Here is a 12,768-nt window from a genome sequence, read left to right on the forward strand (position 1 = left end):
CGGCAGGGTTCAGAAGGAGCCCAGCAGCCATGAACGAGCTCATGGGAACAGGCTGAGGGAAGAAGTGAGAAGATGTGTCGTGGGGCTGTTCCGGCCATGCAGACTGGCCTCAGGGTCACGACCACTACTCCTGTTCTCCTGCAGTGCCCTTCACCGACAGCCTCTGCAGAATTCCTAAAGGATTTCCAAATGCTTTAAACTTTACATTGCAAAATCATTATCTGCCTGCAGCATTTCGACAATGTTTAGATACCGAGTTAAATAACATGGACTATTGGTTAGAATAATTGGTAAGAAGGTTTACTGTGTGGTTTACTAGACCATGGAATACCACAGCAAAGCAGAGTCAGTATCAATCAATATTAAGCAAGATAAAGGTTTATACAGAAACAGAGATCCTAATGGATTTTAGTTGGCTTGACTAAGCCTAAGCTGTGCTGTGAACATGACATGAGAGGTGAGTGATATCTCCCTACACCACAGCCACTCAGTGGCACAGTGTCCCTCGAACCCCAGCCCAGCAGTCTGCTTAAGGATACAGAGCCCATCAGAGCTGTGACAGGAGTCTGTCTATCCCGGTTCACCCTTCCCCACCTGAACTCTGCTCTCCTCAGCCCTCGCCCCCTGTGCAATGCCGATCATCTCTCCTGATCCTGATGTTTTTGCTCTTTCGTCCGTTTGATCTCCGGGAGAATCCGCAATGCCAAAGTCTCTCTGCAAGACCGCACCGCTTTCTCAGACAGAGCAGGAGCTGCTATAAAGGAGGGTTTTCAAACCCAACCAGGCAGAATTCCCAGCTCAGAGACCGCAAAAAAAAATAAATTTATTTGCTCAAGCCAATAGAGATCAGGGCTCCATCCCAGCGACAGAAGAAGCTCCGACCCAGAACTGACCCCCATCAGGGAGTTCAACACATTTCCACTCTTCAAGCAGCAGGGTCAGAAAGCACAGCCTGCGCCGCTCGTTTGGAATAACTGAGAAAGCAAGTGTGTGCGTGCCCCTATCAGGGGTCCCTGGAGACCCCCAAACACACCTCTAGACCTGGGCCCCACATGCCTGTGCATGTGAGTGGGGTCAGGATGGGCCGCAGCTTGTGACCCCTATCCTGCAGCACCCCCTCACCCTGCGTTCAGGTTATTATTTTTACCACGATATGGAAAAAAGGCTCATGGTATTTACCGGTATGAATTCTGAGCCTACTGGTACACAATCGATATTTCTCCGACCTGCTGCAGTAATTCTCATATTAATGAGACACCAGAGCACATCTCATTATCACAACAAAGCCGGCTGCTGGGATGCGTCTCCCCAGGGCTGGCCGGACCCCCACACTGGGCCGGGCCGGGCTGGGCTGGGCTGGCCGGACCCCCACACTGGGCTGGGCTGGGCTGGGCTGGCCGGACCCCCACTCTGGGCCAGGCCGGGCCGGGCTGGGCTGGCCGGACCCCCACATTGGGCCAGGCTGGGCCGGGCTGGGCTGGCCGGACCCCCACACTGGGCCAGGCTGGGCTGGGCTGGGCTGGGCTGGGCTGGCCGGTCCCCCACACTGGGCCGGGCTGGGCCGGGCCGGGCTGGCCGGACCCCCACTCTGGGCCGGGCAGGAAGTCAAGGTAACCCTCTTGCCGCCAGCTCTGGGGTGGAACAGGAGTCAAGACAAACCACTGACCTGGAGCACTTTCACACAAGCAGCACCTGCACTGACACACCTGACGAACACCATTCACCCAGCCCTCTGACCACTCCAGCAAACACAGCCTCGCAGTCCTGCAGCATCGACTCAGGACTCAAATCATTATTTAACTGAATAATTAACAATTAAACTGTTAGTAGGAAACTTCGGCAATGGAGCAGATCAGAAGAGCACAGGGGCAAAAGCACTGACCTAGATTTTAAAAGGCTGGGCTTGAAAAAGGAGACTCTCTATGCATATTCTACAAGCCGGAATGCTGTCTATTTGCATAATGTGCTTTGAACAGAAGGAGCCATATTAATTCACAACCTAACTCCTCAGCTTACTCGGAACATTTATTTATTAAAAATGCCTCATCAATTGAAGCAGTCTGACAGTTTTATTCCTGTGATCATTTGCAGTTCATGGAAGAAAACTGCCTCGCTATAAAGTGTCGAGTTATTAATGTTCGGCCTCACTGACAGGGACTGCAAAGCAGGATCTGTAAAAATAGCATCCCGCTTCATAATGAGATTTTCAAAGCAGCGCTCTCAGAGGATGAGCACAGACCTCGCTGGATACTACCGCTGCACAGTCTGTCACACGGTCACGTGCAGGAGCGTCCAGACAGCCCAAGGAAGAGGAAACCTCTTCACGGACAGTAAGCCGTGGAGAATGAGGTCACACGGAGCAGGAGCCAGTCATGTGAAATGTGTCAACACACTAGTGTACCTGTGCAGGCAGGGCTGGGAGTCTTCCGGGAGCCTGAAACGTGTTGATCAGCCCTTCTGGTGCTGCTCTTATCCCAGCCTGAGGCCGGCATCTAGTCTCTCTCCAATGAATGGGACCGATAGAGGCTTGGCTTGCTGTGAGGCCGGGGCAGTGAGCTGGCACCATGAGCGTGTCCCTGCAGACCCTGCCCCTTGCAATCGAGTGAGAGAAGTGGCAGAGCTGTGAAGCAGGACAAGGTCACACTGTTCCACTCCAGAGCAATGCCCCAGGGCGGAGACTGCCGCCACGGATGCCAACCAGCTCCCTCGAACTACCTGCCAAACTCAATTCCACTAGATCACATTCTGAATTTTTCTATCCTCAGTTTACTAGTCTCCAACTAGATATAGCACAGCCCCTGCTGGAGCACAATCATTTCCATCAGTTACTGCCGCACTCCCAAGCTGGACTTTAAGCGCGGGAGACTTTAGGACGCCCTTGCAGGGGAAAGCCTGGGCTCTCCCAGGGAGAGAGGAAGACTCCGGGGGAGAAAGGCAGGCCGTGCTGCAAGTCCGAGTGGAGATGGAGGCTGGTGTTTCCCTCTCCATCTGTGTCACTAGCTCACACTGCGGAGTTCAGGCCTCGGTTGCTCCTGTCCCCTTTACCCTCCTGCTCGGCCTGCCTTTCTCCTCCAGAGCCTTCCTCTTCCCTGGGGGTGTGTCTGGAGAGACAGCCCTGGCAGCCTGGCGGATCCCAGAGGCAACCCTGAGAATCGGGCTCACGTCGCACTGGATTGTGGGCGTGTCGCCCTACACCTTCAAGTCCCAACTTGTAAAAAAAACCCGTTCCTTCTGTGGGTAAGAGGCTGTGCCTTCTGAACTCCCAGATGGGACGGGAGCTGTGCCTGAGCACTGTCTGGGGCTGTTCAGCGTGGGATTTTCTCCGTGTTGAGACATTGTGCCTCGAGCCGCAGCGAAGCTGTCCCGTGATGCTTTTCGTAGCGGACAGGACGACTGCGCCAGGGCACGTCCAGCAGCCTCCCCCAGGAGCTGACTCCTCCACACCGGACTGTCCCCGAGTTAAACATCGTCACCAGATGAAGCAGTTCAATAAAGCACCGCTGTCACCCGGGGAGTGTGATGCACGGCCTCAGTACAGCTGGGGACCGAACCTACATCACCACAACAGGCCACTGAAGTTGTAACTCTATCAATGTTGCAATATAGCAGCTCATGCATTTTACATAAGTAGCAATAATGTATATTACTCAAGCCACTGACTCCTGCTGCTGTATCTGTTGTAATGAGCTTATTTACGAAGCAGGAATATTAGCTCTCCCTGTGCTCGCTTCCCCGGAGATCAATAACCTTTGATACTAACGAGGGGCTGTCTTCACCTCTTCTGGAAGGAAGAGAATCCCATTCGGCAACAACCAATGGACATCATCGATTTCTGAGAAAGTCGATTCAAATTCATACCCTGCTGACTTGAGACTGATCTAAATCTTATTTCAAAAGCACGGGCCTCCTCTTCGTCATTCATTGGGCATTTTTCAAAAATGTTACTGAAATGCGTCACAGCATGTAAGAAGATATTTTTAAGCATTTCAACATGCAGCACTGATGCACAACAAGCCTGCCTTCCGCAGTCTCTCCCAGCCTGCTCTGTCTCTGTACCTGCACCACTCAGCCCGTGGCTGATCACAGAGACAGCCAGGGCACATCTTTAGAAAGGGCTCAGATCCTCCACACACGTCTCCTGCACGCCCAGGCAAAAGATTTTTGCAGGATTATTTGGGGTTTTGCTTTTTTTCAAATCATGCATTATGCAAAACGCTTCTGGCTAAAAACGGAGAAGCTCACTTGGCAAAAAAAGCAAAACCAACCCCCCCCCCCCCCCATCACCACCAAAAAAACTCCACCGATTTGAAAATTCAGCAAAACGCGGCAAGAGCAGATCAGAGCCTCTCTCGCTCCGCCTGCGCTCAGAGCCAGCTGAAGCCCCTGGCCTGGGGACGGGGTTCAGAGCCAGCCCGCACCTGTGCTGACTCCTCTGGTCACCCCCCTCCTGCGCAGCCCCAGCGCAGCCAGCGGGAAGGGGAGTAACTTCCCAGTAATTCCAGTAGCGCTGCAGTTTCACATGAGTGAAACAGCGCTGGATCAAAGCACCATGGTGCATCAGAACAATACTGCTGATGTGATTTGACTGTATAAAATGACATATTTCATGCACAAGGCTTCTCACGGCAATTCATTGTTATTGTTACAGGGCAAACTGTGAAAGACTATGCTAAAGCTAGTACCAGTTACCTTCACCACATTCCTAACAAGGGAATTGGTCACGATTACACCGATGAGGAAGCACTGAGCTGTTACTTCTCTTTCACAGAATAACCCCTGGGCTATGAAGTTAAAGGCAGAAAAAATTCCCACCATTAACATAAAAACACTGAAACCTGTTTGTAAGAAACTTTCTTTCCCTAAAACCTTCTAATGCAGCCATGGATATTTTTTCACAATTCACAATTTGAGGAAAAGTCATATCTAGGGTCACAAATTCCCTAAATAAACAAGACACTCCTAGCCTCCATAACCAGTAAGGTAAGTCTTGAATTTTGCTGCGATTAGCTGGAATTGATAAACAATGAAAGCTCTTGTGACAACAGAAACCTTGCCTTGTCATTCCCAGGGCTAATAAATACATTAATGAGGAGTTTCAAGTTCTTTTCAGGGAGAAAACAACATTCCAGACTCTGCTTGCTGACAAAAACGTTCACACCTCTGCCCAGATGACAAAGATTTTCAATTAAAGGCAGCAGTCTGCTGTGTCCAGCAACATCTTTTCTGCAGCCAAACCCTTTTTTCTTAAAATAAATGAGAAAGCAATTAATGTAGCAACAGTATTTGGCAGCCACTGAACCGATTGGCTTATACGAGGCCTTGTAATGACCCTGCGGGTTTGACAACAGCAGCAAATTAGATTTCCAAGGCCTGTAAAGAGCCAATGGCTTCCTCACACACTGAGTTAATCATGCCAACAGAGCAGGGCGTGTGCCTCTGGACATGTCACCCTGACTGGCATCCCCCCGGTACGCAGAGAGGGAGTGGGCTGCAGCACCCAGCTCTGCTGCTGTGCAGCGTGACAAAGCCCAGGCCTTTCCAGAGCACGGCGAAGGGCAGGAGGTATGGCCCAGCACCATCGCACCAGCAGGGAGCCGTAGCAGTGCAAAGGAGTGTGGGCTGCTGTAACCCGGGCAGGTAGAGGAAGAGACCCTCCACACGCGCCGAGAAAAGGCTGAACTGAACATGCCACAGCGACACTCCCACTCCAACAAACAAGAGCTGGCGGAGAACTGCGATCATCCCCTTTTAGAGCTGCCGGAGAGACAGATGTGCAGGGAAGTCACGCTGCCCAGATGGCGGGCCGGCGTCCGAGTGTGGCGGCCCGCAGATCACAGACCAGACCCTCCCGGTCACAGCCTGCCTGGGCTGGGGTCTGATTTACAGGGGCTACAGAAGGGGGCTGCGGGGGGTTCCAGACAAAAACACAAAATCAATGCAGGGACGACACCGAAACAACTAACTGTGATTGCAAGAGAAGTCTGCTGTGCGTGTTGCCGTGCTGCCAGATGTTAAAGTACTTGACTTCATTGATAAGTCAGTAGGCTGCACTGCTGGGATTCAGACCACTCCTACCCTGCTCCAGAGGCACAGGTCCTCGTGAACAACAGGTTCCTCTCTACCCCCAGAACTCTCCACGCGCAGACTGGAAACCCCCAAAAGTCCACCCAGCAGACCCTTCAGAATCAGCAGGGAGACACGGACCAGGGGGCACAAGCGGAAACTACAGGGGAGTGCATTTAAAACCCTTCTTTACACAAAGAGTGGTGGGAGTCTGGAACAAACTGTTCTTGAAGCCGATACCCTGGTTTCTTTTCAAGCAGCTGGATGAGATCCTGGGATCAATTTGCTCCACACGAATGGCTCCTCTCGTTTGTAACCTTCCTAATGTACCTTAGAGTACTGGCAGCTCTGGGAGGTGCCGGGAAACCAGGGTAAAAAAAACACACTCGGCCACTTTCAACAACTGTGAGTAAGTGCACTGTCCATATTTTTGTCTTTTCAACTACTTTACCAATTTATCACGTTACTATCAAAGGGAGCGTTTTGAACGCCGCGGCCAGCTTCTGTACAACTGCTGCGCCAGTTGGGTTAAAAAACACAGCAGACTCCTTTCCAGGACGGTCTGAATCGACAGAGGACTGGTCTCCCCGACCTCTGCGCGCGGCTCCCAGTGTGCCCAGTTGAGCTCCTACAAGTGCCGGTTCATGTCCCACTGCTCGCCCGGGCTCTGCCGGCTCCGGGGGCGGATTCCAGCCTGCGCAGCGGTGTTGATCCGAGTGCTCGCAGATCCCCGCCGAGCCTGTTAACGTTTAACCACCTGTTTGCACTGGAAAGCAAAACACCAGGAAGGGCAGAGCTGTGCTTCCCTGACCTTCGCGGCCGCGCGTTCAGCCTAAAACAGCCTTGTTCCCTAAAACAAGGCGAATAAACTGCGCAGGCACGGAGCCCAGGAGCGCTGGAGGCCCGAGAGACCGAGAGCAGCCCGTGATCCCTCCGAGCCGGTCTGGGTGCCAGCTCTGCCGAGCGACCTGCTGCCCCACACACTGGCCGGACCGAGTGCCCCGCTGACCCCTCCTCTGTCCCCCCTGCCAGACTGCCCGTGCGGGCGACAGGAGCGGCGTGGGCGACCGCAGGCACCGATCTTGTAACCGGACTGCGGGTCGGCCTCTTGCAGGGCAGTGAAGGGGAACGAGCCGGGAGCAGAGGGTTCGATCAGAACGGACGGCGAACCGAGCGGCCCGGTCCGGTCTCAGCTCGAGCTGCTCCCTTCCTTCGCCACGAGGAGGGGAGAGCACCGACACCGGGACCGCGTCCGGTCCAGTCTGCGGGACATTGGCACCGAGCCCTCTCGCTTGGGACCGGTTCCCAGACACTTATCCCTCCTGGGTGAAGAGGTAATCCAGTTATTACTACCAGGTTCGGCCATTGTTAAATAATAATAATAATAATAATAATAATAATAATAATAATAATAATAATTGCTTACACTTATATAGCGCTTTACAGGTAATGGGGATCCCCTCCACCAGCACCAGTGTGCAGCCCCACCTGGATGAAGCGACGGCAGCCAGTGTGCACCAGTACGCTCCGCACACACCAGCTATAACCTGTAACTAACCTTTCCCGTGCGGGTCTTAGGCGACACAAAGTATCTCAACTGTAACGATACACGCAGGACCGCTGAGCGCCAGCAGGGCCGGTGCCGCGGTACCGGGTGTGAAAGTGCATGGGCCAGAACCGCATCCGCTCAGCGCTCAGCTCGCCACAGGAGGGCTCCCCGCCGTGTCGTTGTTCGCACACTGAACTTCCTCTTCAACCGTTCTAACTTCTGCCTCGTTTAAACCCGAGTTGCTTCATACCGTCGGTGACACCGGTGACTGTTAAAGGCACAAGACCGCCTCCAAGGCCAGATAAAGTCCCAACTGCATCACATACAAACCCTTCAAAGGCAGGGGTCACCCCTTCCCAAACTTTCTCTCCCCGCCGACGGAGAGAAACAGGAGCCTTTCGCTGACCAGCTACGCCATCTCACGCCATTCATCACAGCCCGGACTGCCGAACGATTCCCGAGTCCCACTGCCGCCAGGGGGTGAGGATCGGCACAGACACCGGAGCTTCCTGTGGCACCGCAGGTGAAGCCGAGCCGGCCCGAACCGAGCCGAGCCGGGGGGAGAACGCAGGAGAGGACGGACCCGGAGAGAGCTGAGCGCCGGCTCCGCTCCGCCTGTAGGATCGCTTCCTTACCCTGGAGCTGCTCACGGAGGGACGGCTGTCATGCCCTCCGCCGCCGCCGGCCGCTGTGGTCAGGGCACCCGGCGAGGAAGACATCCACACCCCTCCAGGACCGAACCCCGAAATCCCCACGGAGATCTAGCGGGGGGGAAGCCGGCGGTGCAGGCGTGTGTGTGTGTGTGAGAGAGAGACGGCAGTGCCTTAGTGTGGGATCCACTCGGAGGAACAGAGCCTGACTGGTGTTTCACGCTACACAGAGCACACGAGCCCTCGCAGGCTGAGCGCGGACACACACACACACACTCTTGCAACAGTTGTTAGGTTAGCCACGCCCCCCCCTCTCCTAGCTGTTGCTAAGCGACGGGTTTCAGTTGAGCCGCCCCTCGGCGGTGACATCACTCGGCAGGCGAGCAGGCTGTGCATCGCTATACAGGACACTCCCTCCCCCCCCCCGCAGGCTGCGGGGCCGTACAGGTGAGCAGCGCCCCCCTCCCGCCTCCAGTGCAGGGCGCAGGGTCCTTCACCCCTGTACCGGGAAACCAGGCACGATTTCCCCTCTGTCAGGTACATCAATACCATAAACAGACTGAACAATTAAACACACGCGATTCTGCACAACTCCTGCATTCGGATATTGGTTGAACGCCCCAGCGGTTTTTTTTTTCCAACAAAAAGTGAAGAAACAGAGAAGCGCGCTCCTCTCTGGCCCTGAGCTGCTGGTCCACGATGAGTTGCCACCACACACGGCACTCAGGCACACTCCAGGGGGATCCCTGAGCCCCTGAGCGCAGGAGCCCAGGCTCGGACGGGTTAGGGAAGTGTGTCTGGAAAGTGTTAAAGAAACACGATACTCTGGGGTCCTGTGAGAGGAAGCTGGACGACGTTCAGGGATTAATCACTGTGAGCAACAGAATTCGCAAGAACTCCCTTTTGCAACCTTTCTTAGGTTTCCTGACGTGACGCAGAACAGAGTGACAGCAGGACACAGAATGCCTTCCAGTCTGCGGGTCAGGAGAGCAGCTGGGGTCGGGGGTCAGGGCTCAGCTGTGGGCACCTCTCTCTCTGGTGTGCAGGGGTGCCAGGGAGGACGGCCCTGGAGGTGCTCATGCAGTTACTGAGCTCAAACCTGTCTCTTCCTAAGAGGAATCGCAACTCCAGGAAGTGTAAACTTTGATTTCAGAGTCCCACAGAGCTGGTTGTGTTTCTTCCTCCTTAGCTTCTCAGCTGTTTGTTATTTTTTCCAATGGTTCTGAGCTGGGCATGAGAGGGTCGTCTCTCTGCTTGTGGCTGGGGTGTCCAGGGTGCACAGGGGTGAGCAGTGTGGCGGGATTGTCCAGGGAGCACAGGGGGGACGCAGTGTGGCGGGAGTGTCCAGGGTGCACAGGGGGGACGCAGTGTGGCGGGAGTGTCCAGGGTGCACAGGGGGGACGCAGTGTGGCGGGAGTGTCCAGGGAGCACAGGGGGGACGCAGTGTGGCGGGAGTGTCCAGGGTGCACAGGGGGGACGCAGTGTGGCGGGAGTGTCCAGGGTGCACAGGGGTGAGCAGTGTGGCGGGAGTGTCCAGGGTGCACAGGGGTGAGCAGTGTGGCGGGAGTGTCCAGGGTGCACAGGGGGGACGCAGTGTGGCGGGAGTGTCCAGGGTGCACAGGGGGGACGCAGTGTGGCGGGAGTGTCCAGGGTGCACAGGGGTGAGCAGTGTGGCGGGAGTGTCCAGGGTGCACAGGGGTGAGCAGTGTGGCGGGAGTGTCCAGGGTGCACAGGGGTGAGCAGTGTGGCAGGAGTGTCCAGGGTGCACAGGGGTGAGCAGTGTGGCGGGAGTGTCCAGGGTGCACAGGGGTGAGCAGTGTGGCGGGAGTGTCCAGGGTGCACAGGGGTGAGCACTGTGGCGGGAGTGTCCAGTCTGGGCCTGCTCTCCACACAGCGCCCCTGTGACAGAGGAGCCCTGCTGGTGAAGGCCGAGGGACGTCCCTGCCCGCTGGTCCCCTGGGCCCTTTGTCAGCGAACAGAGGCGGGTCTAAGGAAGTCGCTTGGCTTTGTTCCTCACACTGGTGCTGTTCTTTCCTCCCGGCCCATTCCCGCCAGAGAGCAGCGCGCTGGAGTGCTCCGCGGAGAGGCCGGCCGGATGAATGGACGTCACCCGGGAGACTCGTTCAGCTGGGGAATTAGGAGAAGGCGGACTGGGAAGGAATGTGCTCTCCCGAGTAGCACTGGATCTCACGGCTCCTGCTCTTCCCCTTCCAGACCACCTTGCTCTAACAACGCAATGGGAGCCTGCTGCTTTAAATAGTGAAGGACTTAAGCAAACAACTTTATAAACCTTGGCCAATTAAAATCTTTAAAGCCTTAAAATCTTTCCCACCACTAGGATACCATGCAAAATAAGACATTGCTCAAATGAAACTCCATGCCTGTGATGGCATCACGGCTTATTACTGATACCATGCCAGTGCCTGACTGTGGGTAGCTCCTCAGAGACTGCACCCCAGTGCACAGAGCCGGGGCTCCATAACCCTAAAAGTTTACTGCGGTAAATCGGCATGGTATTCTTAATTTTTCCCCTGCTTTTACCATGTGTGTAGCATGAATGTGCTTTGCTGTGGGATCAGTCCCCAGTTTGTACCAGATTTACCACAGGCCTCAGCGCTGCACAGCACTTACAGCCTGCCTGCCTGTACTCTGCTTTTGCTGTTGTGAGCCCTTTGTTCTGGGGGTGCTGCTGTCCCCCCAGTGTGCTGCCGAGGCAGCCCAGCAGGCGCAGGGTTAAACCAGCTGCACGTCTCAGGCAGCGCGGGCAGAACCGGCTCTCTCGCCTGCTGCAGTGTCAGAGCAGCGCAGAGCCCGCCTGACCGGGCACCGTGCATACCAATTACTGCGCACAGGCTCCCTGGCAGGGCTGCTGCTGCAGGCCGGGGGCACAGAGAGGGGAGCAGCTCGTCCCCCAAGATCTCCCCCCAGCCTCAGCGTCAGAGTGATCCCAGTCCCCTGTCCTATGGAAACCCTCCTGCTGTGAGTCTACCAGTCCGACGATCCCACTGAACTCTCTGTTCTCTCTCTCTCTGCAGGCTTCTACTGCTCTAGCACACAGAATCCTTTATCGAGAGCTCACCAGTTCCAGTGGAAATGACCTCGTTTTTGGTTATCCTACACTTCATCTGTGGAGCTTCATTATTTTATTAATCATGTTATTTAGAAGACACCTGATCAAATGTGACTTAAATCCAAATTATTTCAGAAAATCGTCAAAGCCTAACATCATACAAAGGCTTGTAGCCAATATAACACATTTAGAATTCAATATACTCCCAGCTTCCCGCACGCGCAGTGGGGTTTACCCAGTGTGTGGCCAGAGCCACCAGAGCCGCAACAATACTTAGTTTGACTATTCTGCTGAAATTCTCATCCTGTCCCTGGCTCTCTGATCTTTACACCTTTTCTGTTTCTTGACAAAACTGAACGTTTAAATATTTAAGGACAGCAATAAGTACGAAGTTGCAAATGGAAACCCGCTGTCAAGTGTTTTTCCGTGCACACAATCCACCCTGCGGACAGAAGTCTTTACCGAAGGAGACCTGAGAGCCTGCGGGGCGGAGGGGAGCAGAGAACGAGTGGAGGGCCTGAGTCTAACAGCCGCTCCTCCCCAATGAAAGCCCGTGGAAACACAGTCTTCCAAGGCTGAAAATGCATCTGGAAGAAGGACAAAAAGAAAAAAAATGTCCTCCCCCCAGCAATAACCAGGAGAAGCAATTCTCCTTTTCTCGACACAGAAAATGCATTCAGACTCAGTCTTGAAGAGCTCCTCTGCTCTGGACAAAATTAACTGAAGTGCACAATAGAGACCAATGAGACAAGAAACTACTGATTCCTTTTGAGGCTCCATGAAAGAAGCAGAAGGGCTCTGCCCATCCTCCTCTTCTCTCTCTGCTGTCAGACTCTGAATCGCTACTCAGGCCAGAAGGAGCTGATGAACACAGCAACAACCCCCAGCTGTGCACCACGACACCCTGGTCAACACCTGACAGCACACCACAGCACAGCCAGAACACGCACCTCTTCTTCGACTTCTTAATTCACGAGGGCATAAACAAAGCAAACTGAGTGACCTTTCCTGACTGACTACACTTCAGCTGAAGGACGTGGTGAGAGAGAGAGAGAGCCACAGTTCTGCTTTAGGGCATAGATTAAAAACCTCATGGGACCGGATCAGCAATCTGACAATCATTGTAGTGGTCTCGAGAATGTGGCAGTGCATATTTGATTGTGCCCCCATTACAGAGTTCTGAACAGTGGCAGAATGAGAGAACAATCGATCACTAATAATCAATCACCCTGTAAGCTCTGTCGTAGCAGCTGGGGGGGTGGGGTGGGGGGTTTGGGTCCGTGATTCAACTTATTAGTGAACCGTTTCAAAACAGGAGAGTCTGGCCTGTGTCACTCTCCCTGGTAGAGAATGCGGTCAGGAGGAAGGGCTGTACTGTGCGGTCTCAGAGAAGACCGCTTCACAGAAGTGCAGCAGAAGTTTGTGTCTGCAGCAGT

At 54.3% G+C, this 12,768-nt stretch overlaps 1 protein-coding gene and 1 long non-coding RNA gene across 8 annotated transcripts in view; one reads left to right on the forward strand and one right to left on the reverse strand.

The window, feature by feature from the left end:
- Nucleotides 1-10,078, forward strand: part of LOC148652922 (uncharacterized) — a 29,207-nt gene extending 19,129 nt beyond the window's left edge. The window contains exons 2-3 of the long non-coding RNA XR_015925480.1: nucleotides 7,510-8,709; nucleotides 9,182-10,078. This is a non-coding gene — a long non-coding RNA (uncharacterized LOC148652922). The remainder of the gene's footprint in view (nucleotides 1-7,509; nucleotides 8,710-9,181) is intronic.
- LOC148652923 (rab11 family-interacting protein 4A-like) overlaps nucleotides 1-12,768 on the reverse strand; it is a 64,178-nt gene that overhangs the window by 17,445 nt on the left and 33,965 nt on the right. Inside the window, exon 1 of one of the 7 annotated variants that reach the window (XM_088600194.1) lies at nucleotides 8,248-8,389. The exons of 4 other annotated variants lie outside the window; for them this stretch is intronic. In XM_088600194.1, coding sequence (XP_088456320.1) covers nucleotides 8,248-8,331 — 84 coding nt within the window. In that variant the 5' untranslated portion in view covers nucleotides 8,332-8,389. Of the gene's footprint in view, nucleotides 1-7,621; nucleotides 7,760-7,942; nucleotides 8,081-8,247; nucleotides 8,390-12,768 lie in introns of those variants that run through there. 2 more of the 7 variants (XM_088600195.1, XM_088600196.1) reach the window with 2 other exon arrangements.

The sequence above is a fragment of the Lepisosteus platostomus genome, chromosome 11 (genome assembly GCF_059453375.1).
Source record: "Lepisosteus platostomus isolate fLepPlt1 chromosome 11, fLepPlt1.hap1, whole genome shotgun sequence".
NCBI lineage: Eukaryota > Metazoa > Chordata > Actinopteri > Semionotiformes > Lepisosteidae > Lepisosteus > Lepisosteus platostomus.